At 38.1% G+C, this 27,709-nt stretch overlaps 1 protein-coding gene and 1 long non-coding RNA gene across 5 annotated transcripts in view; one reads left to right on the plus strand and one right to left on the minus strand.

Moving 5' to 3' along the window:
- PDZRN4 (PDZ domain containing ring finger 4) overlaps positions 1-21,464 on the minus strand; it is a 325,397-nt gene extending 303,933 nt beyond the window's left edge. Inside the window, 4 exon segments of the mRNA XM_032493299.1 lie at positions 16,330-16,437; positions 18,320-18,406; positions 20,723-21,190; positions 21,192-21,464. Of these exon segments, the coding sequence (XP_032349190.1) occupies positions 16,330-16,437; positions 18,320-18,406; positions 20,723-21,190; positions 21,192-21,329 (801 nt within the window). The 5' untranslated portion in view covers positions 21,330-21,464.
- LOC116667649 overlaps positions 21,193-27,709 on the plus strand; it is a 63,129-nt gene continuing 56,612 nt past the window's right edge. The window contains exons 1-3 of one of the 4 annotated variants that reach the window (XR_004324586.1): positions 21,193-21,330; positions 21,772-21,980; positions 27,332-27,650. This is a non-coding gene — a long non-coding RNA (uncharacterized LOC116667649). The remainder of the gene's footprint in view (positions 21,331-21,771; positions 21,981-27,331; positions 27,651-27,709) is intronic. The other 3 variants (XR_004324585.1, XR_004324588.1, XR_004324587.1) reach the window with 3 other exon arrangements.

Below are 27,709 nucleotides of genomic sequence, written 5' to 3' on the forward strand. Positions count from 1 at the left end.
TATTTGGCTTCAGAATTCTCAAGAATACACCCCCCCCCCCCCGCAAAGAAAAGGTAGCTTTAAATGACATTTTTACACCATGGTTTCATTTTCCAACAATTGTAGACAAATACAATTATTTCCTACAAATATTTCATATTTGAAAAACATCCACCAATTGCTAGAAATGAGTGATTGATACAAAGTATGATGCTTCTATTGCAATTTTAAGAATTTTATAAGATTTTAAGTACCTTTTAACACGTCCCCTCCAAAAGATACCAATACTAATATGCAACAGTGGATACTTACACTGTTACCTGAACACTTTCAACAGAAAACTTGCTATTGTATTGTGTTTGTTGATAAAGCGAAGTCTAATTTTAAGATGTCTTTCATCTGTATCCAAGTGATCTTTTAGAAGCCTAACAAAGTAACTGTGTTTTGTTTTGTTTTGTTTTTAGTTCATTTCCGCTCAAAATAAACCACTACTTCTTATGGTTCATTAACTTAGACACTCGTTTGTATCCCAGGAGCTCTTTCCAAAATCAGGATAAAAAAATTATCTTTATGATAAATCAAAGTGCTGACACATCAGTTTCAGACTTGGCAAGGAGAGAGGAAACACACACGCGCACACACGCACACAAATACACATGCTTAGGAAATTCACGTTTACGCACCTTCTTAACCTGGTATAACAATCTGTAAACTCCTAAGCGTCTAGAGATGAAAAATGAAGGTGGAGAATTCACTACCTTGTACTTGTAACCCTTCTGGAAAATCTTTTTTTCTAACAATGTTCTTAAAAAAAACATAAAACATAAGAAAAACCATTTGTAAAAATTAACAATGTTCACTTCCTTTTCTTAATACAGCCTCTTTTCTAGAGAATAGACAATAAGCATCTTACTACCAATTTATTTTTAAGGCAGGAAAAGAACTGCAGAGCATGTTTCCTATGGATCCAAGGCTCAAGCTTTTATTAAACAAAGATATCCTTCTTAATTTTTATATTACAAGGCCACTTGGGTGTCAAGAATTAATCTGAATATGATAAAAGATGATAAGCAAACCCATTAGGCTGGGATCATTCTAAAAAGTCAAGTTTCATCAGCTCCTACTGGTCAAGTAAGTATCAAAGATCAGAAGCTAAATCCCTAAAGATGCAAACAAATATTACTAACATGTACAGTGCAAATCTCTCAGGAAAAAAAGTAATGGCATACAGACCGAGACAGATATTTCTTTAGTGAAAAAGTTTCATATTGGAAGTCATTAGGAATATTAAACTTTGGGAATCACACTCTCAAAGCAAAAAAGTCTTTTCAAGTTATTCCCGGAACTGAATTAAAAAATTTCTCTTGAGCCAAACGGTAAAGTCTTTATTTAAGGTTTATACTTAAAGACGTTTGTTTTAGCAGGTTGGACTTTTCCAGTACATTAGAGATTTGGGGATTTAACAGTTGAATCCTGGGACTAAAAAAAAAAAATAGCGGACACCAGTTTAATGTGTATAAGGCTTAAAACCAACAAAAGACAGGAAATTCAGAGTGATGGATGAAACCATCTGTAACCCGCTCCACTAAGTGTGTTGGGAATCTTTTAACAATAAAAGCTATTACATACTTTAAATACAACAAGAAAAGACATAATGATCACTGTATTTCCTTGATTTTTTTTGTTAAGCACTAAACCTGAGTAATACTGTAATTAATGTAAACTTGATTTCCTGGTTTAAAGAATTGTTGGGACCGTCAACTCCATGGGTCTCCATTACATGTTAGTTCATGGTTAACAGTACTCCAAATAAACCAACCCAGATTTTCTCTTTGGACATAATAAAACTGATTATGATAAAATTGAACCTCAGCAAGTTTAAAGTGTTGATATTCACTGGCATCCTTTAACTAGACCAATATATTTATTACATAGAACTCTTAGCATAGTGTTTGACACACAATAAGGACTCTATACATGTTAGGGGCTGTAATGAGCCTATATAATCATCATTGTCTTCATTATTATGATGAGTATAAACAGCCATTTGGTACATACTTTAAATTATGTGTTGAGATATATTTTGAGTTCTCTGTTTCAGACACACACATATACATATATATATAAATGAGAGTCATAATTTATTTGATAACTCATGATTCTACATTATAAAACAATTAAATATGCAAAATATTTAGCATTTTTAAAACTTTTATATGAAAATCATTTTTCAATAGTTCACTAACATGATTTTCAACAAACCAATTCTTCTGTCTCTAAGATTCTGTACTACCATCTGTACGCCTGGGAACCTGTCTCAAGGCTGATGCAGCGTGCCTCGATGACCTAATTCTGAAAAAGTAGGATCTGACACTACCCGAGTTCTAATTTGAATCCAAAGAAAAGTTATACCTCTCCAGGAGGAGACGCACACTATAAAGTTCGGGATTATGAAAGGAAATCTCCTCTAGGCGAAAGCTTGAGTCAGAAGGAAAACAAAGCATTTTTCTTTGATCATTCATATCTGTTGGAAAGAATTATGCCTCTGAAAAAAAATAACACCCACACATTCAGGAAGGTGAAAGGGTTTGTAACACAGTGTATCTAGGCCAAAAGCATTTATTTAGGGATCATATTAATCTTTGTGACACTGTAACAAAGGATGATGAAAGGCTACACACAGCATAAGACTAGGTCTACAAAAAGAGCCGCATTAGAAATTGAGCATGTCAAGATGATCAAATGTGATAACATCAAAAGAAACACAAAATCACCTTCTCCTCTAAAGAAAACTGGGTAAAAAGTGAAAAAGTATAATTGCTTTGCAATATAAATAAGCTGAAAAGAAACTTAGGGAAGCTTTTCTTCATCCATTTAGTACCTATTGATTGCACACCTCATACTTGGGAGATTTAATAGCAATGCTAGATTTGCTTTACCTTTATAATCTTGTATGTATAAATTCATTCATCAAACAACTGAACGCCCACTGTGTGCCAGGTAATGTGCAAGGAGCTGAAAGTGCAGGAAAAGGCAGGACTTCTGCTTTCACCATGATGTGAACAGGTGCTTCACACAAAAAAAGGACACTGAAATGGCCAATAAACATATAAACTTGTTTATGTTTTAGACATCAAGAAATTGTGCGTACGCCACTTCACTAGATGGCTTAAGTTAAACAAAAACACACAATGCCAAGTCCTTTCAAGCACGTACAGTAATTGCAGTTCCAACACCGCTGGTAAGAATGTCAATGGCTACAACCATTTTAAGGCATCTCCTTGGCAGTAGTTACCAAAGCTGAACACGTATAGATCCTCCGACTCTGTGATGCACAACTATACTTCTGAGGTGTGTGTGTGTGTGTGTGTGTTTCCATCCTCTGACTCTATGATGTACAAATGTACTGGAGGGGGCGTGTGTCTGCCAGAAATTCAGGCATATATTTACCAAAAGATGCACACAAGAGTACTCACAGCAAGTCATTGCAATAACTCAGAATTCTCAATTCCACTGATAGAATTGCTAACTAACTGTGGTGTTGTCATACAGTGAAATCCTAGACAGCTATGAGAATGAACAAATGCCGGCTGGATGCAACACCACTGGTGAATTTCACAGACATAATGTTAAATAAAAGAACGCTTATTATTATTGTATTCCTACAAATTCAAAAATTAGCAAACTCGGAGGAAGGTAACGATGGGATAGAGGAATGCAGGAGAGTCCTGGAGTGCTTGTGATGATCTGTGTCTTGCTCTGGGAGCTGTGTACATGGATGACTTTACATGGATGATCACTCACTGCACTAGACACTTAGGATTTGTGACTCTTCTCTAATTAGAAAAATACTTACAAATCAGCACTAAGCACCACTCTTGATCTAAGATGAGCATATTGTAGGGAAGCGAAGACAAGAGGAAACATTAAGATAAGTATGATGAATAAAATAATGAGGTTGTCACTACCTTCCGGCAGTTTCCTGCTGTATTTGCCACAGGCCCTCATCACCTCATATATGGACACTTACGGTACTCACCCACTAGGTTTTCTGATCCAGTACATTCACTTTTCAATCTATGTACACATCTCAGTGAAACCCATTTTTTGATTAATCTCTCCGTCATCGCTATACCTACATCACTCCCCTGCTCCACAGTGACTAATGACCTCACTGCCTATACAGTAAAGACCTAAGTCCCCCGCCAAACATACAATGCCTTCCATTAATTTTGCCAAAATCTGAATTCAGCTGATGTCACATGTACTATCTACCCTGAATCACCTCTATAACTCTTATTATAATAGCAGTGTCAAGTTATGGTTAAGGATACAGACCTAAGAACTCTTACTCGGTGACCTTGGCAAATTACTTGATCTCTCTGTGTCTTAGTTTTCTCACCTGTGCATGGAGATACTACTAGTACCTATAATACCAACCTCATAGAATTTTTGTGGGGATGAAATGAGTTAATGCCTGTGAAGCAGCTAAAGCAGTGTTTGACAAATAGTAACCAGTATGTCCTATTATTTTTTTCATTATGTTAATCAGTCAAAATGGCTGCCAAGCAAGACACAGTCAGCCCCACCTTGTCACTTGGTTCACGGCATTCTTCCCAAACACGGAAAGCCTTTGCTCCATCCTCTCCTCCCTCCTAATCCCTTATCTGTCCTTTAAAACCACCATTTCCTTCTTAAAGCCTCGGGCCACCATAATCCGGGGAGGTCATTTTAGAAGTCCCTCTGTGCCAGTCATTCACCATGTGTTCTTTTTTTTTTTTAATAGACACCATCTTTCTGTCTTGATTATAAAGTATTTGAAGTAAGTACCATCACTAACTGGTCTTTTTACCTCCAGCAACAAAAGCCTATTATCATTCAAGGGTATTTAATTACTCAGTAAATCATATCTGTAGTAAATTTCACTGTGAAGACTGATTATCTCTTTTTTCAGCTTTATTGAAGTATAACTGAAAATAAAATTGTAAGATATTTAAAGTGTACATTGTGATGCTTGGATATATGTATACATGTAAAATGACTCCGACCACCTGCTTGATTAACTCATCCATCACTTTACTTACCTATTTAGAACATTTCACTTCTACTTTCTTGGCAAATTTCAATTATCTACTACAGTGTTTTCAACTGTAATAATCATGTTTTATGTTATATCCTCAGATTTCATTCATCTTACAGGAGAACATTTGTATTCTTTTACCAACCTCTCCCTAGTAGCCCCACCCCCAAAATCAATATACAAAAAAACACTTGTATTTCTATACACAATGAACTACTGGAAAGAGAATTTTTTTTAAAATCCCATTTACAATTGCATCAAAAAGAATAAAATACCTAGGAATAAATTTAACTGAGGTCAAAGACAAATTATAAAAACACTGATGAAAGAAACTGAAGAACACACAAATAAACAAAGATATTTTTGTGCTTATGGCTTGGGGAAGAATTACTACTGTTAAAATGTCTATACCACCCAAAGCAATTCCTATTAAAATTCCAAAGGCATATTTCACAGAAATAGAAAAATCAATCCTAAACTTTGTATGGAAACATAAAAGCCCTCTGAATAGCAAAAGCAATATTGAGAAAGAAGAACCAAACTAGAAGCATCACATTTCCCAATTATTAATTATATTACAAAGCTACAGTAATCAAAACAGTATGGTACTGGCATTTTTAAAAAAGACATAGATCAATGGAACAGAATAGAAAGCCAAGAAATAAAGCCACACACATATGGTCAATTAATTTATGACAAAAGAGTCAAGAATATAAAAAGGGAAAAAAAGAGTCTCTTCAATAAACGATGTTGAGAAAAAGGGACAGCCACAAACCAAAGAATGAAACTGGACCCTTATCATACAGCACTCAGAAAAATCAATTCAAAATGAATTAGACTTGAAAGTAAGCCCTGAAACCACAAAAGTCCTATTAAAAAAAACATACGGGGCAAGCTCCTTGACATCAGTCTTGGAGAATCTTTTTTTTTTCTTTTTTTGGATTTGACACAAAAAGCAAAGGCAACAAAAGCAAAAATAAACAGGTGGAATGACATTGAGCTGAAAAGCTTCTGCACAGGAAAAGGAATCATCAACAAAAGGAAAAGGCAACCTATGGAATGGAAAAAACATTTAAAAAACAAATATACGAATAGATTAATATCCAAAATATAGAGAGAATTTACATAACTAACAGCAAAAAAACCCATATCGTCCAATTAAAAGAATGAGCAGACGAACTGAATAGACACTTTTACAAAGGAGACATCAAAATGGCCAACGGGTACATGAAAAAGTGCTCAGCATCACTAATCATCAGGGGGATGCAAATCAAATCCACAAGGAGACATCACGTCACACATGTTAGAATGGCCATGACCATAAAGATAAGACATATTGCCGAGGCTGTGGGAAAAAGCGAACCTTTGTGTACTGTTGCAGGGACTCCAAGTTGGTGCAGCCACTATGGAAAACAATATAGAAATTTCTAAAAAAATAAAAATAATAGAACTGTTGTATGATCCAGCAATCCCACTTCTGGGTATACATCCAGAGGAAATGGAAACAGGATACTGAAAAGATATCTGCACCCACATGTTCACTGCAGCATCTCTCACAATAGCCGAGATATGGAAATGATCTAAGTGTCCAGTAACAGATGACTGGATAAAAAACATGTAATACACACACATACAAAAAGAATATTATTTAGCCATAAGGAAAAAAAAATTCCATTTGTGACAACATGGATAAATCTTGAGGGCTTTATGCTAAGTGAAACAGGTCAAAGACAAGTACTGCATGATATCGCTTATACGTGGAAATTTTTTTTTGAGTCAAACTCATAGAAACAGTAGAAAACTGCTTATCTTTTCTATGAGTCATACATTTTTGTTAACTAATAATGTCTTCTAAATATGATTTTATAAAGAAAATGTATTGTTTTCTTTTACTTCAATGTGATAGATTGTGTGATTAAGATATCAAATTACCCAATTTTACATAAAAATCCCTTAAAATTTAATGTAAATTATATATAGTTTCCAACTATTCAGTTGCATATTTTATCCTAATCTATATTATGAAATATAATCATTTCCTTTTAAGCGAGCAGCCCAGTCAACTGCTCATTTAATATTACGAGTTGGAGATTTACTCCTCTGCCTTTTACAGCAATATAGAATTGTTTAAAATATTTTAAACCACATAATGAATAATGCCTATTCTTTGGGGCACTTCTTATTTGAAGATAATAATGAACCACCTTTGAGATGCTGATTATGAAAGGAGTGATAAGCTTCTTCTTAAGACACTGTTAACTGCTTCAGAAAGAGGAGGGAAGCTGATGAAAGGCAGTTCATACAGCTTCAGGGAACATGTGGGTAACACTTAGATCATTTCCATATCTCGGCTATTGTGAGTGATGCTGCAGTGAACATGTGGGTACAGATATCTTTTCAGTATCCTGGACTGTGATCTGGCCACAATTATTCACAGGGTTGAGGATCAAGCATCAAATTCACCCAATGCATTCCAGCTGCCCTTTCCTCTTTTGTGATGCCTTCTCAAGGCATTGGGAAGAACAAAATTTTAGAAAAAAAAAATACAGACATATGTATTGCCTTCTGTAAAAGCACTAGAATCTCCCAGGAATACAACACAATGTATTCTGCAAAAGTACAGCTTTCTTAAACTTGCCTGAAAAAGTCCCAAGCAACAACTTTAGTGAGCTGTGCCTTAAGCTGCCTTAGAACAGCTCACAGCTGGGCTACCGTTAATTACCCCAGGCAGTTCTCATCAGGAGAACTTCAAAGGGTCTCCCCAGCCCACTCCCCAGTGCTCTAGGAAGCTTCTAAGTCTGTCTTTTCACCAAATCATTTACAAGGTTTGGAAACACTGAAAACATCTTTCATCTTTTCAGTTCCTCTGCGGTTAATCATGTTTTTGTTCAATTCCAAGTTCAGTCCAGGGCCATTTTCTGCAAATCTGCTTTGCAGGCAAACATGTGTATTCAGTAAGCTTTACCAGTGTTCTTCAAGTTCAATAACAAAAAAATCTGAAGGCAAACATACATGTCTTCAGATCCAATGCAAGCGTTTACATAGAATTTAAAACACCGTGTTGCAGAATTCAGCTTTTTCTTATTTACAGGCTAGAAGAAACAGCCTAGAAAAATACAATTGCTTCAATCCATTTATACTAGATCTTAGAGATTTAAAAACTTAAGAAACTGTAAGTCTTTCAATTTTAGATTGACCTCGTGATAAAGATGAAAAGAGAAAGAAAAGGATGTAACAGGGATAGCCTTCAGGGACTGCCCACCGGGCACCTGAAAACCCTTGGATCTAGACCACAATGTCTAAAATTTTGAGCTCAAGATCTACACATTCAGTTATTCCATCATTCAAAGAAAAATAACAGAGACTTTGGTTTGCCAGGCGCGATGCTGAGAGCAGCAAGGGTGCTAGAACTATTAAGTTCAACAAAAACTCTAAACCACATTTAAGAAACCCGTACGTTTGTTGAGGGAGAACACCAAAGAGTAAACAAACAGCAAGCTTATGAAAAGTGCTGTGAAAGTGAGAGGCGTAAAAATCGACTGGCAACAGAGGTAAGAAAGTAATTCCTGTTGGTGAACTGTGAAGGGCTTCAGGAAGAGGAGGATTTTTGAGGAGACTCACAAACTTGCTAGTGAAAGAAGAGATGTGGGGTGCGGAGGAGGCCAGAATACCAAGGCAAAGAGAAAAGCAGCAAGAAAGGCAGAGAGGTCTGAAGATAAAAGGGAGGAGTTTCATGTGACTGCAGTAGAAGGTCTAAAAGGGAAAATGGAAAAAAAAAAAAAAGCGAAGGTTTTGAAGGTCCATTTTTGCTTCACTTATAAATTGGGATTTTATCCTATTGATAATACAGTGGTAATGAAGGCTCAAAACAAACAAACCAAAAAAAACCCCAAAAACCAAAACACAAACCCAGCCCCTGCTGACAGCAGTTGGCAAGTTGAATTCCAAGTGCAAGGGGTAGAGACGGGGTGAAGGCAAAGTTTACTCAAGGAGCCAGTGCACTAGTCAAGGTGAAAATGATGAAAGATTGAGAATCCTTAAGGCATCACCTCTGAGTTAAGTTCAGATACTCTGAGTAGGGCAAACTTTTGTCGTTCAAATAGGTATTGGTACAAGTGAATTTTAAGACACTCCTTCCTCAAGACAAAGGCTGCAAAGAAATAAGAATATGAGAAGGAAGATGCCAGATAGTTACGATTATTGAAGGACAAAAGACAGATATGAGATGCTTTGAAATTTCACCTAAAATCAATTCTGGATCTCATTTTAAAATAAATCCCAGTGATGTTAGAGGGAGGTCCTGGGTCCAAGATGTTACCATAGCAAGATACTGAACTTACATTTTCCCGCAGAATCTACAGCCATATGTGGAAGAATTTCCTCTGAACAAAGCCTAAAAACTGGTGAAGTGACCCCTTCACATCAGGATAATGAGAGACAAACCACATCCAAACAGGTAGGAAAGGCTGAGACACAGGCTCACCATAAACCCCACCCCGAGCGCAGCGCCCCTCAAATCAGGAGGGAACTCAAAACCCAGAACTTCTCCCTCAGATGTGAAGGGGCACCACTCCACATCAGGCACCCAACCATTAAGGCCACCACCTGAAAGGCGGGCCCCCAGAACATCTGGCTTTCAGGACCAACAAGGCTCGTGCCCGGGAGAACTGCAGGGCGGTAGAAAACTCAGAAATGGCTCTTAAAGGGCTCACGTGCAGGCTCGCCTGCCCCAGGGCCCAGGGTAGAAGCAGCTCTTTAAAGGTGCCCAGACTTTATGTCAAAGAGACTCTTCTGCTAATCTTAAAATGTTGGTCCAAGGGGCAGGAAGCCGTGGGGAGACTCTCCAAGGACAGAGGCGGTGCCAATTTCCTGCTCTTTCTGCCTCACTAAAGCCAGGGGCTGCCAGCTTTTGTCCTTTCCCTTTCTGGCAGGTGCCATCTTTATACTGAAGACATTGGAAGTCATCTTTTTTTTTTCTTCTTTTTCTCGGAGGGTGCCATCTTTGCAATTTCCTTCTGCCACACACGGGGGTACCAGTATCTCCTGAAAGAAAGTTTCCACACATGTTTGGTGCCCCAGTTCTTCCATCTGGTAACTCCGTTTTTGTGGCTGCCACTCAGAGAATGCCTCTTGATTGCCTGGTCCTAGGGTCCAGAGGGACTTGTGTTCCTGGGTCCCACAGGACTATGACAATTGGAGAGACAGTTCTCGGAAAACTGCCATTCCCAGGGCACTGCACAGGGAGCAGACTGGCACATACCCAGTCTTTCTGAGAAAGTGGCTGAGTTGCTTGTCCAGGAGTTCTGGCCTGTATGGGAGGCTTCTGGTCTGGCACACTTACAGGGGCCTACAAAGGTCCTGTCGGGGAACTGAGGCCAGAGACGTAATCTTTGCACTCTGCCTCTGCCTCATTCCAGCCCACTGGTCTCTTCCAGAAAGAGGCTTATATCTTTGTATGGTGCCCTGATTTTTGCATCTGCTGCCAGAGGACACCCATACATCACCTGGTTCTGGTGATGTGCAGAGCTTGCACTTGTGGTCCATCAGGACTCTGTACATTTGCATGCTCTCAAAGCTGCTGTCTGAAGGTCTGGCTTCCAATCAGCCTGAATCAAGGTGCTGACTGAGATCCTCCCCTCTGGGTCACTGGCTGGTTTTGGCACACCCTCAACAAGGAAATATTAAAAATAAAACAGGCTGCTTGGACAATCACAAAGGTTCAGGAGACAACCAAGACCTAGAGCACGGTTGAACAATAAGGTTCATCTCCTACACGAGGCCAAGGCTTCAGAAACGAGACAGGTGGCTGTTTCATCGAATGCATAGAAACCAATACAGAGTCAAGCTAAAGAAGAAAAGAGAAATATGTTTCAAATGAAAGAGTAAGATAAAACCTCGGTGGGGGGCTTGGGAGGAGGGGGACTTTAATGAAATGAAGGTAAGTAATTTGCCTGATAAAGAGTTAAAAGTAATAATCATAAAGATAACCACCAAACTTGGGAGAAGAGTGGATGAACAGTGAAAACTTCAACAAAAAGATAGGAAATAGGAGAAAATACTAAAGAGCAGTCACAGGACTGAAGAATATCAAAACCGAACTGAAAAATACACCCAAGTGGTTCAACAACAGACTAGATAGAGCAGAAGAAAAGATCAGTGAACTCAAAGACAGGGTAGAGAAAGCCACTCAATCAGATGAGTGAAAATAAAAAAGAATGAAAGAAATTGAAGGTAGTTTAAGAACTTCTGGGACAACAGCAAGTGAAATGATAGTTGCATTATAGGAGTCCCACAAAGAGAAGAGAGAAAGAAAAGAGCAGAACACTTATTGGAAGAAATAATGGCTGAAAACTCCCCTAACTTGGGGAAGAAGCAGACATTCAGATCCAGGAAGCCCAGACAGTTCCAAATAGGATGAATACCAAGGGACTCACACCAAGACACATTCTAATTAAAATGTTACAAGTTAGAGACAGCCAGAGAATCTTAAAAAGCACCAGGAGAAAAACAACCTGTTGCACACAAGAATATTGGTAGATTTTTCCACAGAAACTTTGCAGGTCAGAAGGGAATGGTGTGATATATTAAAAGAACTGAAAGAGAAGACACTTCTGAGTAAGAATACTCTACCCAACAAAGTTACCCTTCAGAACTAAAGGAGAAATGCATAGCTTTACAGACAAAAACTAAATGAGTTCATCACCTTAAAGCCAGCCTTACAGGAAATGTTAAAGTGACTTCTTTCAACTGCAAAAAAAGGTGATAATTAGTTACAAGAAAACATATGAAAGTATAAACCTCACTAGTAAAGGCAAATATATAGCAGAGGTAGTGAATTAATCACTAATACAGCCAGTATGAAGGTTAAAAGACAAAGTCCTAAAAATAAAGATGAAATGATGCATGAGGTTCTGGGTTCAATCCCCAGTATCTCCATTCAAAAAAATAAATCAATAAACCTAATTACCTCCCCCCCAAAAAAATATTTTTTTAAAAAAATTAAATAAATAAAATTTAAAAATAAATAAATATGTGGGGAGGATGATAATATTTTATTGAAGAGTTCAGTGATGTGTCTGAATTAAATAGCAATTTGTCAATTATTCTAAATGCCCACCTGAATGACAAGCGACCTACAAAACTTGTAAATCTTCGTATGCATACACAAATTAGAATCCCTGCTTTGTGAGGTGGTAAGTTACACTGCGCTGTCAGGCACATACAAAGATACCCCACAGAAGATCTGATTCAAAGGGGTTTCTGAATGTTTAGCTCTGATCTGCATTTAAATTTCTTGCATGAACAGCTATGACCAAAGGATGCAGCAAATAAACATGCTGACCACCAGAGATTTTCACTTTAGAGAAACAAAGTAGTGACAGAGAACGCAGAAAGTCTAACATTAAAGAGCTAAAAGAAAGTGTAGCTGGCAGTCTGGAAGAGTTCAGTTCTTGTAGAGACATTGCATTTCTAAAGTTCTTTCTGCTAGAACTGAACTTAGCACTTTCTAGAAAGAGCTACACTGACTTCAGTTCAATGTGAGAAATGTTTCTAAAGTAAATGGAAGTGTCTCGGGTGCTGTTTCATAATGAATCTCAAGCTAAATAAATAAATAAATAAGAGATTTTAATCGATCCACTGAAGAAAACTCTGCTTTCTGCTCCAAACTGTTCTTCTCAAAGACTTCATAACACTCCACCCCCACCCTCTGGTCTCCAGAAGCTGGGAGAAGGGTGAACTATCCTGCCATGAAGCATTGGCTAGGATCTGGGGGGAAGGGTGGGAAGAAGGAATTGTGAACAAAGAGCCATGAATGACTATTGCCCCTCTTATTCACTTTCTCACTCAGGGGTTACAGTTGAGTTGCCTGCTATCAGCCTCTCAGAAATAATAATAGAGGAATAGCTGCCGACAGAAGCAGTGAACTTTGACTCTCAACTCCCTCCCACGTACCCCTCAGGCATCACAACATGATGATAACCACTGTGATGGTACTGGCTGCATAGAATTGTGCCAAAGCCTCTGATAGGATCAAGGATCTCCTGTGGTTCCTCTGAGTCTTGAAAGGGTCAAGAACAGCCTGCCAAGGATGCTTTTATTCAAATGTACACTCTGGTGAATACCTGATCTATGTGAACTTCTGTGATGTTTCAAAATGCTTTTAATAATACCTTCAGCCTTTTCAGTCTCCAGCGATACTCTGACATTTAATGTAACTGAAATATCATGGCTGGTGTCTACATACATAAATATTTTAACAAATGTGAATGCGTACATATCTAGAAATTGGGAAACATGGTTGCTCATGGAGACTGATTCCAAAAATGAATTTGCCTTGTGTTATGTGAAAAATGTGACACGGAGTTACCTCATGACTGTGATTTTTTTCTTTTATAATTCTTGAATTCAGTTTCAGTGGAATATATATAGAACATTAAAAAGAATACTTTGGAGTTTTTGGCCTTTGTTAAACTTTAACAAAACTGTTATAGCTAATATCTTATTAGAATTAGTAATATCTCTTTAATTATCAGTAGAACCAAACCTTTAATGTATCTACTTTCTCACCAAATGAATGATTTAAGAAAATTTATTTTATAAGAACAATGCATAAACCTGTTGCAATGTATGCTTTAAGCAATTAACTAGACAAAATATTTTAGTATATCTGACTGTATGTAAAAAATAAATTGTCTAACAGTTTCTCTTTTTTATTTCAGTCACACATCACTGAATTCAAAGCATTTAGTAATGTGTCAGACAGTTGGAGCTAAGTCATAGGGACAGTTCATAATATATGAACAATTTGTGTACTTTGTACTGCTAACAAACTTATTTGTTGCACTAGATGTAAGTCAGCGTGGCCATTTGAAACTGAAAAAATGAACAAAAGAGTCCATCAAATTAGTTCAATAAACAAATCACTGAACACAAAAAAATGAAAGAGAAATTATTTTCATCTAAAAAAATCTGTTTTTCTGCCTCTGCACATTCTAAATTAGTCAACATACTTCTTAATCAGTTTCCCATTATTATAAATGTATAAAGTTGAGTGGTACCACAATGGCATATGAACTAAAGTAATTGATAAGCATCAAATATTTGACTTTAACTGGTACACAGGGGTATTTTACACATATATATGTGCAAGAACAAGTATGCTACTTATTTAAGTATATATATTAAATAAATTCACACAAATACCTATTCACTTTAAAAAGCTGACAGCATCACTGAGCAACTAAGTATGAAAGATTCAAATCTAATAATCTTCTTTCCAAAATATCTCATGCAATTTAACAGACAACCCTCCAGAAATACGTGTATCACCTAACTCATTTCTTCACTGCAAATGTAGTCATGTGAATCCATTTTAAAACTATAAAGATAATATGCATATCACTAATAAACCGTGACATAAAGGATACATTGAAAACTCTATCATTGAGGCAAATTTTAAGCTCTTGTCCTTAGCTGTTAATATACACACATCAAGATGAAATAATAATAATAGTGCAGCTGGTTATAAATTATAATTTAGATTTCCATGGTCAATCCCTTTGCTCTTTATCTTATATGATTTAATTAAGGTTATTTTGACATGCATTAGTAACAGTATTAGATATCGAGATGCACTTGATTAACCAACCGGTTTTTATAAGATTACATCTTTACATTAACAAAACCAGTAAGGTTTTAACAAATATGCTATATCGCAATATAAAAGACACATTTTTCTCTCTCCTTTTTCACACAACATTAAGGAAGGATGTTATAAATAAATTACTTTTAAATCCCCAGCACGTTTTTCTGTTACGAGTACGCTGAGTATGTGTGCTAACTGAATACACGTATTCAGTTCCATCAGCCCTTCTAATAGTAACAAATGTAAGTAATTTGTTTTCCGTTTAACTGGAGAAACCAAAATGCTTAGAGATAAGGCAGAAATTAATAAGAACATTTGTTTGTTTGTTTGTTTAAATTATCTTGCCCTTTATATCATACTACACAAACATGGGTAGAAAGAGAAAATTTCTAACTTCAGAAACGGCAGCAAGTAAATGTTTCCACCAGGCAAACTGCCAAGACACACTGGACAGCATCAGTGAAAGCAGGTCTATGCTTTCTTGGCTACAAAACTGGAAAGAGAAAATCTTGATACACGAGACCTCTTCAGATAAAAACCACAATGTTTCAGCCAAAGGCAACTCCTCTCTCTTCCCCGAAGTGTCTAATCAGCTAATTTCTAAAGGTTATGAGCCAACGACAAACCCTAACCCTAGAGGCTCCCTTATACTTTTTACTCTCATCCTTGTTCAAAGTATTCAAAATTCAACTTTTTTTTAATGAACAAGTGATGAATGTACAGCTAAAACTTTAATCAAACTTTAATAAAGAAAAACAGTGTCCATCCTGATCGTTTACAGGTATTCAGAAAGACAGTACTAGTGATTATATGCTCTAGAACAAACAGAATGTTTCCGAAAGAACAGTGGAGTCAAGTAAATCAGATTTCTATTTATGACTTTACTAATCCATTGGAAATAACTCCATTGACAAAAGTAACCAAATTTTCAGCTAGATCAAATAATATGCTCTCAACCAGCTGAAAATTCAAGAACACTGAGGCAATAAATAGCAGTGACCCAAAATTCTATTATCACAGCTCAAATTTCACTAACTTATAAGTATTTATAAGTATTTACTTTGTGAACCCTAAATACAAACAATGTACATTAGAGAAAAATGAAGTGTTCCCACAGGGTTTTTGCAATAGGAGAAATAAAGTTGCTTCTTTTATTTTTCATGTAAAAAAGATATGAACAAGATAACTATATTAAACTAAGAAATGGTTAAAAAAAGCATTATATAAATAATTTCAAACTCTGCATATAACATACTCTACATATAACATACTCATTTAAAGATAGTAATATTTCCTCATCAAAAATGTTCTTCATCAGAGATTTGTCATCCTTTTTTGAATTGTTACAAAAAATCAACCCCTTAATAATCATACAACTATCTTTATAATTCATGGGTAGAGGTAACTTATTAAAATGGAGATATTCATGAACACATGTGGAAAATTGGGGTGACTCATTCTTCTATCGCAATATCTAATAATTAAAATAGGTTAGACATATACTCTAGTTGGAGATACACTCTAATTAAAGTCCCACACCAAGGTAAAGCAATAAAAGTTTATAAACTTAAAATACCCAAATATTTCTTCCAGGCATCCTATTTGTGTTTTATTATTGTCTTACCTCAATGATTTTGTCATGAATCTCTAGGCCATCTGCTCTATCAGCAGGTCCATTTTCCAAAATTTTCGAAACATAAATTCCTTCCATTGGTGTTTCTTCTTGTTTATTCTATTAAAAATACAAACATTAGCAGCAAGAAAGATGTAAATGAAATTTTAAGTTGCATAAAAACAATTTAATTAATGTAACATTGCCAATCCTCCCCAAACACACAACTCTCTTTCTGGGCTGGGGATTTGGCACTGAATTTTAACTCACTTAACACCAAATAGTCATTAATCAAGATGGCAGCTTTAATGAACAAGTCCAGCATCTTTGACAAGATTATCTGTTTACCTCATGTTTTGTGTTTTGCAATGTACATAAAAGCTATGGGGAAAGGGCATGTAAAAGGGCTTCTGAGTATTATTTGTAAAACATCCCACTTCTAGAGAGATGTAGCAATTTTAAAAAGGTTATCAGTTAAAGGAAACAAAAAGTATATCCAGCCTCACTATACAATTGGTTTGACATGTGGTCATGTTTTGAAAATATAACTTGGCCTCACGATGTGACATATTTGAAAATATAGCTCTCCAGATACAGATTCGACTGTATCTATTCACAGGGGAGACTAGGAGCTTACTTAAGAGTAAAATTCCAAAAGATCAATTCCAAACTGCAGGAAAACCCATTCAAAGCTAACCTTTACACAGTTTCAGGTGCAATCAGCCTAATGATTAGTTAAACCTCGAACATATAGCCAACATGGTACAAATACATTTCAGCAAATCACAAGAAACCAATTATATTGCAAAACTTACTTAGGGAAAATGCCCAGCCTCCTATAATAATGTATTGTATAATTTTAAATGTCATTCCATTTCATGGCAAGTTAAATAAAATTATTCCTCCTTAATTAGCCTTCTTTTAACATGAATTTTAAGAGGCTCCTCAAAATGCCCAATGTCTTCTAAATGTCAAAAACCTAACTAGCATTTATAAACATATTCCTTGGGGGAAAAGAAAACAAAAATGATATGCCAAAAAGCCTTCTATCTTTTTGTAATAAATGGGGACAGAAGCACAGCAGTCATTAGTTGCTAGGTTTTCAAAATGCTTAAACACAAAGAGGAAATAGATCATTGCCATCCCGACCTGAACATAGCATATGGCCAACAATGCTAAGACAGTTTCCATGGATGACATTTGCATTGCAGGATGCAAAACTTTCATGGTAGCTTATTTGGAAAATTTAAAAAAAAAAAAAAAACGTAATTTTTTAAAACCTTCGCTACCTGTTCTAGATAGGATGAAAACTAAGTTGATGTAGTATTTAAAGGATATGAAAGAACTTTGCAACTACAGTTTGGTATACGTTTATAACTCGAGCATTCTAAAACCAATTGACATCAATGTAGAAAATAGTTTTTATTCAATTAAATACAGAATTTGATTTGGAGAGCCAAAACTATGATAAATCAAGTACCTTTTTAAACATGGTATTTCCTATGTAATTGTGAAAACAATTATTCCTTATTTCAGCTCATTTTAACTCTTCATTCATTCATTCCACACATATTATAAACTGTCTGGTCTGCATTAGCATGTGAAAACTGACCAGTCTGACTTAATAAATAGGCGGTACAAGCAGGCAATACACCTGTCTAATATTATCAAACAGAAATCACCTATATTTACTGTGAAATAGGTTTATTTAAGAAACTTAACAATAGGACTATATAATATACACAAAAATGTACTATTTTTTAAAAAAGTACCAAAGAAATACAAATTGGTTAGCTGTTGTTTTTGTGTTGTTTTGTTTTTCTAAAAAATTATAGATATGTACTGGAATACTTATATTGGAATATTTGCATTAAGGAATCTAATATTTGCACTATTTTAAAGACTAAACCACTTTTTTTTTACTTAAAATTCACAAAGAAAAGCTAAGTTTTCTATTATTTTATAAGCAAAGACTGAGTTATACATTAACAAGGTGGGTTACCTGATTTTGTCGACCTCCTATAATATTGAATCCCAAAGTGTCATTTTCTCTTTCTAACACAACAGTGAATGGCTTATGTTCTCCATCCTAGAAGAAAGGGGATAAAATAACTAACTAGGTAAAAATATATAAAAGAAAGAAATGCTACAATGAAGGGTTTTTGTAACTAAATAAATTAAGATTTGAAAAAAAGAAAAGCTTAAAATCTTAAAATTAAGGATGGTTGAATTTGGGAGGTTAATTTCTTCCTCAATTTCCTTCGAAATGATTTAAATTTGAAGAACAACCATGCATGTGAGAAAAACAGATATTTTCAAAAATGACTAAATCCCTTTGCATTTTTACACATGCTCCTTTTATCCTAATATAGCATCGAATTCTGACTCCGCTGTACTTTAGAACAGATTTCTGGTTTAACCATGCAGGTATCTTTATTTTTCTCCTCCATTACAAAAGAGTAAAATAAATTGTTAAACAATAATTTTTTATATAAAATTTTCATTTTGGAAAGTCTTAAGGGATGTAAAAATAGTGAGATATTTATAAATTTCTTTTAACAGTAATAATCAGTTTGCTATTGTAATACAGACTCTGGTAGGTTACAATGATCTGAATTTTAAATGATATTCTTATTTGGTTTTGCATAATTTCTGTGTAATTTAAAAAAGAGAGGATTTGTGCAAAGTAGTGTGACTTGCTTTCCTGGTGGCCAGTTAATAGTTAAGCAAGTAGGAATTAAATCTATAACCTGCTTATTAAAAATGCCAATTTAAATATAAGATGACATAGTGCCAGACTATATGAGTTTTATTCATGAGATAGATATTGCATATTTGGTAATTATCTCTGAATAATAAAAAATGCCTTAAACGTCATCACCACAACTACCATCATCACCACCTTTTCCCAGGAGGTTTTTCCAGGCAGCGCGCACAGCAGCCCCTATTGGTGGTGGGAAAACATTTCTGAGGAGCACAGAGAAGGCTTCTGGTAATTAGTCTGCAGATCATGGGCAGTTTTTCCTCACTTCTCAGAAACACAGCTTGACTTGTTGCATGGACTTCCCTGTCATATAATCTAGCCTTGCTTCTTCCTACCAGCCATTGCTTTCCCAAGACCTTGAAACCTGAACTGGCATGACAAACCATATTTCTGTGCTTCTCTCTCGTCTTGCCATTTTGTAAATATACCTGGATATAAACACCACAGAGAAAGAATCACAGATAGCATCCAATCTTTTAATAAGCCCGAGCTTCGCTTATCAAGTAGAAACAGTTCAGTCCCTCACCCTTCATTTATCCTTTTTAGGTTCAAGGACAGAAGCTTGTAAACGCGGTGTCTGAGGTGGAGGCAGCGCAAAGCAGTCCCAAATGGGCATCCTTCTGGGTTGCTCCGCCCCCACCCCCACCCCCCGCCCCAGGAGGCTGAGGAATGAAAATAGCTCCTTGAACGGAGTGTAAGTTCTCCTAAATCCCTGCTCACCATGGCAGCGACCAACAATGTCAAACATTGTGTAGAAGTCCTTCAGAAGAGAAGGAACAGCTTTATAAACAAGCCTCTTCTCACGAGCTGCTGCAAAGAGGCTTGTTTATTCAGTCGGAAAGCGGGCGGTCCAGGAACAGAGTTCGGGGCCAGCAGCCTCGACAAAGAAGGGAAACAGCCGCTGGCCGGGAGCTCACTGGGCTAGTCTGAGCGCAGATGGATGAGTGCTCTCAGACTTGGTTCCCCCAGTCTCACACGCACACACTCACATGCCACCAATAAGGGAACCCGGAGGCTGGCCAGGATTATTTAGGAAGACCCTGCAGGTCTAAGAAATCCCACCTCTTAATTTCTTAACTCCAAGTTACCCTGGTTTCCCATATCCCTCATAATCCCTATGCTGAGAAGAAGGTGGCTCATGTGGGCAGTGTGGCAGGGAAACTAAGTCATCAGGTGCTAAATGTGTGAGGCTGACAAGGTCACAGGACACCGGCCGGCCGAAGGGAGAGAGGAGGCAGGTCGGGGAGGTCCGCGCTTCCTGGCTTTCTTTCCCTGATTGGCTTCAGGCACAGGCCAAAGGTACAAAAAATAGGCAGAGAGGGTAGGGCAGAGGAGAGAAAGATGAGGCGCAAAGTTCTGGGTGGGAAAATGAGTTTTTCTAATTCCTCTTTCTCCGCCGAAAAGTTGGAATTGAATCTTTAAGTTTTCTACCATTTCTAATATAAGTGAGAAGGGAACAATCCTTGCTAACTGCAATACTAACACACTCAACAGAGTAATAGGATAGGATGATCAGGGCGGTGGATGCTTCCTACCGCATAAGGATGTCACCTTGCAAAGGAATCCTGAAGTACCAGAAAGAACCATCCCCTTTCCACCCCGATCGGTCATTCCCCGGGTGCCGGATCCCTCCGTGCTTACCGGGCCGTGGCCGCCGCCCAGGTCCCTGGCGAAGTTGCGGACGTGAGCCATGTACTGGGTGAACTTCTCCTGGTACCTGCGGGCTGTGAGCTGCACCTCGCCCTGCAGCGCCCAGAGCTGCGCCAGCAGCGCCTTCTCGCGCCGCCTCCAGGACAGGACCCGAGGCCCGGGCCCCCGCCCGCTCCCGCCGCGGACGCCCGGAGGCCCCCCGCGTGCGCCCCGGTTCCCGCCCCTGCCGACCCCGGGCGCCGAGCCGCAGCCCGGGCGGCGGCGGCGGCGGGCAGGGCCGAAGTCGCAGCGCTCGACGTGCGCTGCCAGCTCGCGCAGCCGGACCGCGCGGCCGCAGCCACGGGCGCGGTAGTCGCACTGGATGCGCAGCTTCTGGACGAGGCTGCGCAGAGGCAGCACCCGGTACAGCTCGCCCGGCGCCAGGGGCTGGCACTGCAGCGGGCACCGGCGCCGCCGCGCCTGCCCAGGGCAGCAGGCAGCGCGCGCAGAAGACGTGCCCGCACGGCGTGCACAGGGGCTCCTCCAGCACCTGGCCGCAGAGCTTGCACTCGAAATCCGGGTCCACGGCTTCGGCGAAGCGCTCCAGGGCAAAGCCCATGGTAGGGATGAGGGAGAAGGGGGAGTGCGAACGCGGAGGCCACTTTCTCCGAGCCCCCAGTCTCCCCTGCGCTTCCCCTGGGACAGCGCTCCCGCTCGTGGTGGGGGAGGAGGAGAAGGGTGAGGGGTTGTGATCTCAGAGTTTGTTTGGCTGGAAGTTTTCTGGCTCCGACTAGGTCCCCTGATTCTGCCGTATTGACACGAATAGACGCTACCTCCAGTTGGACCCCCCTCCCTCCCTCCCTCCACCCTCGCCCACGCCTTCGCTGCTGTGCAATTTATATTCTTTCAAATTTTGTCCGCCGTGTTCTGAGGCCAGTTTACATTGGTTCTTAGGAAAGTGGTGTTCCCCTTTGCCTGGACGGGGAACTTCAAGCAGTCCACGGGCAGAGCGGGTAATGGGCACAGCGCGGGTGTTGAGAAATATCTCTTCATTCCACCAGAATGGAAGCTCCGGGAGAGCAGGATCTTCGTCCGGCTTTCCGCTGAATCCACATCACCGTCCATTAAGGCGTTCTTCAATAAATGTGTTACACTTCTGTTCTTTCAAATCAGTCAACTACAAAAGCATGAGCTAAGAGGCTGGGACCGAAGGAAATCACTATGAGGTATCTACAGAGCCAGGCTTCTCAAATCACGATCCAGAAATCAGGTGAGTGTAGCAGGGCGGGAGGATGAGTGACAGCAAAGACCGGGAAAGGGCCAGGTGCTCACCTTAGGACAACTCCCTCTGAGGGAGAACTTGAACCGCCACTCAGGGCCTCCTACCGTGTGAGGACGCTAGGATTGTGTTACCGGGCAGTCTGACTCCCGGTTCAATCCGCACACCATCCATCTTCGACTTTTACCACTGGGAATGAGAATGTGATCATCTGGGCACCTGGAAAGGAGAATTAAAGTCAAGGATTATGAAAGAAAGCAGTGAAATAACAGAAATAAAATCTTAATGTACCGCGTCCCTCTACTTACCGTGAATGTACATTTTAGATGCAAACTGCCCCTTCCTCCAGTTTGACTTCAGAGCAGACAGGTCTTATGAAAACATGCAGTAAGGGGTCCTTCCCTCCTGCCCCAGGGTCCTTTGCCATCTTCTGGACCTTAGGAAAGCAAAGCAAGCCTGTCACCTGGATACACAGCCCTTACTGCCCTTTTCCTGAAGCTACTCCCACATACCTAGGATGCACTTCCTAAATTAGTCATGATGGTTCCTCATTGTTCCAGAAAACCATGTATTTTTGCATAGCCCCAAAATGTAACAGTGGAAACACATGAAAGAGGCTCCAGACTTTGTCCTTTAAATCCTTGGCACTAACTGAAGAATTAGCAAAGGCTAGTAATAGAGGCTAGTAAGAACCTTCTGAGCCTTTTTTGCTGTTTGAAAGAGGAAGTTTCATTAGAGTGCTTGAATAGCAAGTGACGATCCTGGGGTGGGTAGCCAGATACTCAATGTGCTTTTAAAGTGGTTTCAAAATAAGATGCTCTGTTTCACATTTTATACATACAGGTATTTGATAAAGTAACATTTGCGACAATGCTCTAAAGTACCCTCTCCCCTTGGCCAAGTAAATTTAGAATAAATTCCTGAGTAAATAAGAAGTCATTTAACATTAACAGCTTGAACTTATTCTTGTGAACTGCATAAACCAGGAAATGCAGAATGTTACAGAATTTATTCAAATCATTCTGGGCCACAGGTATCTATTCCCTCTTTTTTAAGGTATTGAAAAAGCTATGATTTATAGCTATGACTTTATAGGTAGGACTTGACATTTATTGTTTCACAATAAAAACAGTGGCAGTACACATTTTTAAAAACAGAAAGAAAAGAGATGGAATCTAAAAATGTTTTAGTGGTGAGGTATTGGGAAAATTAGACTTGCAGTTACTTGAAAAGAAAAAAAAATCAAACAGTGGTTATATGATGTCCTTGGTCCACCCATGCAATTCTTGTAGCAAAAGTTAGGAATGTGAGCAGATTATGGGATGAGTGATTCTAGGATGTATAACATTTTGATGGTTAAAGAAAAGATGGATGTCCAAAACCTTTGTCCACAGAGAAATAACAAATTCAAAAATGAGAACATGTGAAGTGAAGTGAAGTAATGAAGTAGGCCAAAAGGGAGCGTAGGGAAATCTTTCCCTTAGAGAAAATGAAAGGTTGAGTACTTCCCAGAGTTAAATACCAGGAGGAAAACATTACAAGAGTTGAACGTGTAGGGAATGGACGTACTAAATGAACCTCATGGTCTCTGTTCATCTGAAAATGTAGTGGCATAAAAAATCTATGACATCAGTTGAGTCAAATAGTCAGGTTTCACTTCTCAGACTAGAAAATATTATTCTATATATAAAGGAAAATTGTAATAGCCAGGAAAAGCTTGGGTTTGCTAGAAACATGGAGCCTAATTAGAGTGAGGTGATTAGCTGAGGTAAACAATGGAAACACTTGGAATAAGTTTAAAATCTGCATAAATATTTCAGCAAAAGAGATCCAGTAATATTTAAATATCTTTTGGCCAGTGAGACAAATGAGTGCCTTGGATCGTTAGTCGTTAGCTTGAGCATATCTTTATGTTTTTGCTGATCATCATTTCCTTTTAAGAATGCCTGGTTACTGAAATTTGCAGGCTGAATAGCATCACTGGATGAGGGGCTGAAAGATAAGATGCTGTCTTCCTTCTTGTCTAGCTGTTGTGCTGGCTGTGGCCAAGACCAGGCCTGTCTCCTTCCTCATAAGCTTTCATTCAGACTGAACTTGAGATTATGTGTGGCCAACTGAGAGACAACGGAAAGACATACATGTGTTCAGTTCCTCCCAGCCAAAGATCCTGGCTTGACTCAAAATATCTTTAAGTAGTCAGTGTTTGGTGGATATTTTCAGTTTGGGAGCTAGTTTTTGCTTCAGTTCACTGTCAGGAGTCTTTATTCATGAAAACAGATTAAAAAAATCAAATTGATATATCCTTTGGGCCAATTCCTAGAGCAGTGATGAAACTAGAGTATGCCTGTGGGTGTTTCCAGTGAGAAGAGGCAGGGTTCCAACTCGGTTCTGAGTCATCGCTACTTGGGAATAGGGAATAGGAGAGTTACTTATCATTGAGTCAAATGCTAAAGGACCTAATACTGAAATACTATATTCCAAGACTCAGAGATGATGAATGGAGATGAAAAAGGAGGAAGGGGTCATTTTTTTCCCCACCCCGTGCATAGATAATACTTTAAGCCAACTCATTTGTGATTTTTGTCATGTTGTCTCTTGCATTTGATTAAGAATCATATGAGGAAGTGAGCTTGAGGAATAAATTCCTGAGGAAATAAGAAATCGTTTAACATTAACAACTTGATCTTATTCTTGTGAACTGCATAAGCCAGGAAAAGCAGAATGTTACAGAATTTATTCGAATCATTTTTCAAAGAAAAATCTAAATCATTTCTTTATTTCCTATATGTTCATGTAGCACAATTTGGTACTTTAAAAGTATGAGTAATTTTTAAATCTACTATAAGAACTTGAAATCTCATCATTTATATTTTCTTTTCTCTGATTTCCTGGTCATTTATCATGAATTAGTATTTTATGGTCTATAATCAGATTTTTCTCAAAGTGCCCTAAATTTAAGCTGCAAGCATTTAAGATTACTCTGACAGTTAAGACAAAAATACCCGGCTGCTTCAGGTCAAACTAGTGCCTATGGAATATATTTTTTTCTGTATTGTTGAAATCAACATTCATTTTTGTTCTTAGCGTGATAGTTTTTGCATCATAAGCCAGGGTCAGAATTGTACCTAGTAGCATAAATAAATATGTTTATAAAGCATAAGATAATAAGAAGTCAACTTGAGACCACTTAAAAATTCCAAATTTGATAAAAACAGAGAATTTTGTCTGTTTTCATGAATAAAGACTCATTGTTACTTTAAAGCAATTTAAAGTTGAGTTTTTGAAAGTTCGTTAAAAGCAAGGCAGGTATTTTTGCAAGATATGCTGAAAACATATTATGCCAGGGAAGAGACACTTAGGGATCTGTGTTTAACTCTGGAAAATAGAGAGTTGGTTACACCCAGAGAACAGACAGCAGTTTCAGTCCTTATAATCCCTGTCTTTTGATGTGTAGTACATAAGGAGTTACTTGCTATTATCTCGCTTTTCGACTGTCTTTGGCAAAATGAAGAGAGGGCATCATGACAATACAGCATGCTGTTTTTAAGAGGAATAAAATGATATTGTAATAGAAAAGAACCAATCTGACTCCATATTAGATCTGTTATTTGGCTTTTACCCTGTGCCCTGTTTTCTAGGTTTAGTCTTGCTAGCTCTGCACCTTTTGTAAAAGAATGTCACCTTTAGCCTGAAATATACAGGAGAGCCTATTCTCAAGGCTCTGACCTTTAAGGATATTAACACTTTTGCACTTATATAAAGATAACAAGTTGCAGAATAGAAAATAACATTTGTTTTGTTAAGAGATTTTACAGGGGCACCATGACCTGACCCACAGGGACAGCTGCAAGAACAAAGAATTCCTGCACCAAGAAGTTTGCAACAACCAACCATACCCTCTCCCCTTTTAGTATAAAAGGAGCCTAAATTCTGACTTGAGGATGGTGCTCCAAGACATTAGTCTGCCGTCCTCTCTGTCTGCTGGCTTTCCGAATAAAGTCGTTATTCCTGGCCCCACCACCTTGTTTCCCGATTTATTGGCCTGTTGTGGAGTGAGCGGAATGAGTTTGGACTCGGTACAATATGAACAAAACTATTATGTACACCAGATACAGTAAATGGTTTACAGTAGCTGTGCAGTCTCTGTGGGAATGAATTATCAGACAAAGCGAAATGAAGAATTTGAAGACAACCAAGTTCAAGTGAGATATTAAATTAAAGGTTTTGGTAACTTTCAGTTCACTTATGTTCTGATTTTCTAAAGTCTCTGAGACATTAGTTAGGGTAACTTAATTATCCTATTTAAGAGAGGTCTATTGTGAGAGAAGTTTCGTACAGGAAAATATATTACATCCTGTAGTTAACCTTGATTTTTTGCTACAACTCTGTGGGTCACAGTCACTGACAAAGAGGAAAGATACCAAAAACAACTATAAGAGCAAAGATGTGGTAACTCTTACTATGTGATAGGCACTCTTTACATGCATAATCTCATTCAATTCTCCCAGTCACCATTTTGGGTAGATACTATTATTATTACTATTATTATTCCCACAACTTGCCCAAGTTTGCACAAATAGAAAGTGGCAGAACCTGGGATTAACCAAGATCTGCCTCTTTGAACAGTTTTCACTCTTAAACACTACACTATAATGGCTTTTTTCCTCTCACATCTACTGTTGAGTTATCTTAGGACAAAATGTGCATATCAAACTTTATCGTGAATGGAAGCTCTAATTGTGTCTTTTTGAATCCCATTGATTAAAGGGTTATCACTTTTTGTTTTCCCTTCTTTAAGGAGAGAAATTCTAAAGGCGTATTTATTAGAGGTCTTTGAGCAATTGATGTGACTGGAACTATTTATGCCATTAATCGTTCTGTGTAATACCAATGTGGTGATATTTTTAGGTCACTTTGTCCCTCATGACTGGTCTCAAATAGCTGGGAGCTTTCTATATAGTAAACCAATTGTCTCAGTTCCTTAAATCCTGGCTTAATTAATCACTATATACTTTGGTTGAGCCCTTATTTTGTGTTTATTTCTTTAATGAAAATTTTCTATGATTTAATATCTTCTAGTTGTTTCTCCAAAAGTAACAAAATTTTGAGATAAGGTAAGCTCATTAAATAAGCTAAATTGTTGCTTAGTAGAAGCCAACATATTCTTCTGTTGAATGTCATTTTTTGGTTTTTACTACTTGTTGTAATTGTGTGAGAACCAGAGCCTTAAATGAATATTGTAAGCAGAGTTTAAAGACAACACTAGAAAAAATGTCACAAATCACATTTACCCTCAATACAGGAGTTCCCTTCATTTGAGGTTTTGCTTTGCCTGGTTTCAGGTACCCATGGTCAACTGCTTTCCGAAAATATTAAATGGAAAATTCCAGAAATAAACAATTCATCGATTTTAGATTGCACAGCATTCTGAGTAGTGCCATCCCACTCCAGCTCACTCAGGGTTCCCAACTCTGGACTTCATCATGGCTTGATGCTCCGGGATGCCCCCAAAGCAGATGGTCCGCCATCTGACCTATCGTTGGAAGGTCAGTAGTTGCCTAAGACTACGTCACAATGCCCACGTCATCCACCTCACTTCATCCCATCATGGAGGCATTTTTCAGCTCACATCATTGCAAAAAGAAGGTTGAGTACCATAAGGTAGTTTGAGAGAGGAGTCTACATTTGCATACCTTGTAATTCAGTGTATTGACATAATT

This window comes from Camelus ferus, chromosome 12 (assembly GCF_009834535.1).
Source record: "Camelus ferus isolate YT-003-E chromosome 12, BCGSAC_Cfer_1.0, whole genome shotgun sequence".
Classification (NCBI taxonomy): domain Eukaryota; kingdom Metazoa; phylum Chordata; class Mammalia; order Artiodactyla; family Camelidae; genus Camelus; species Camelus ferus.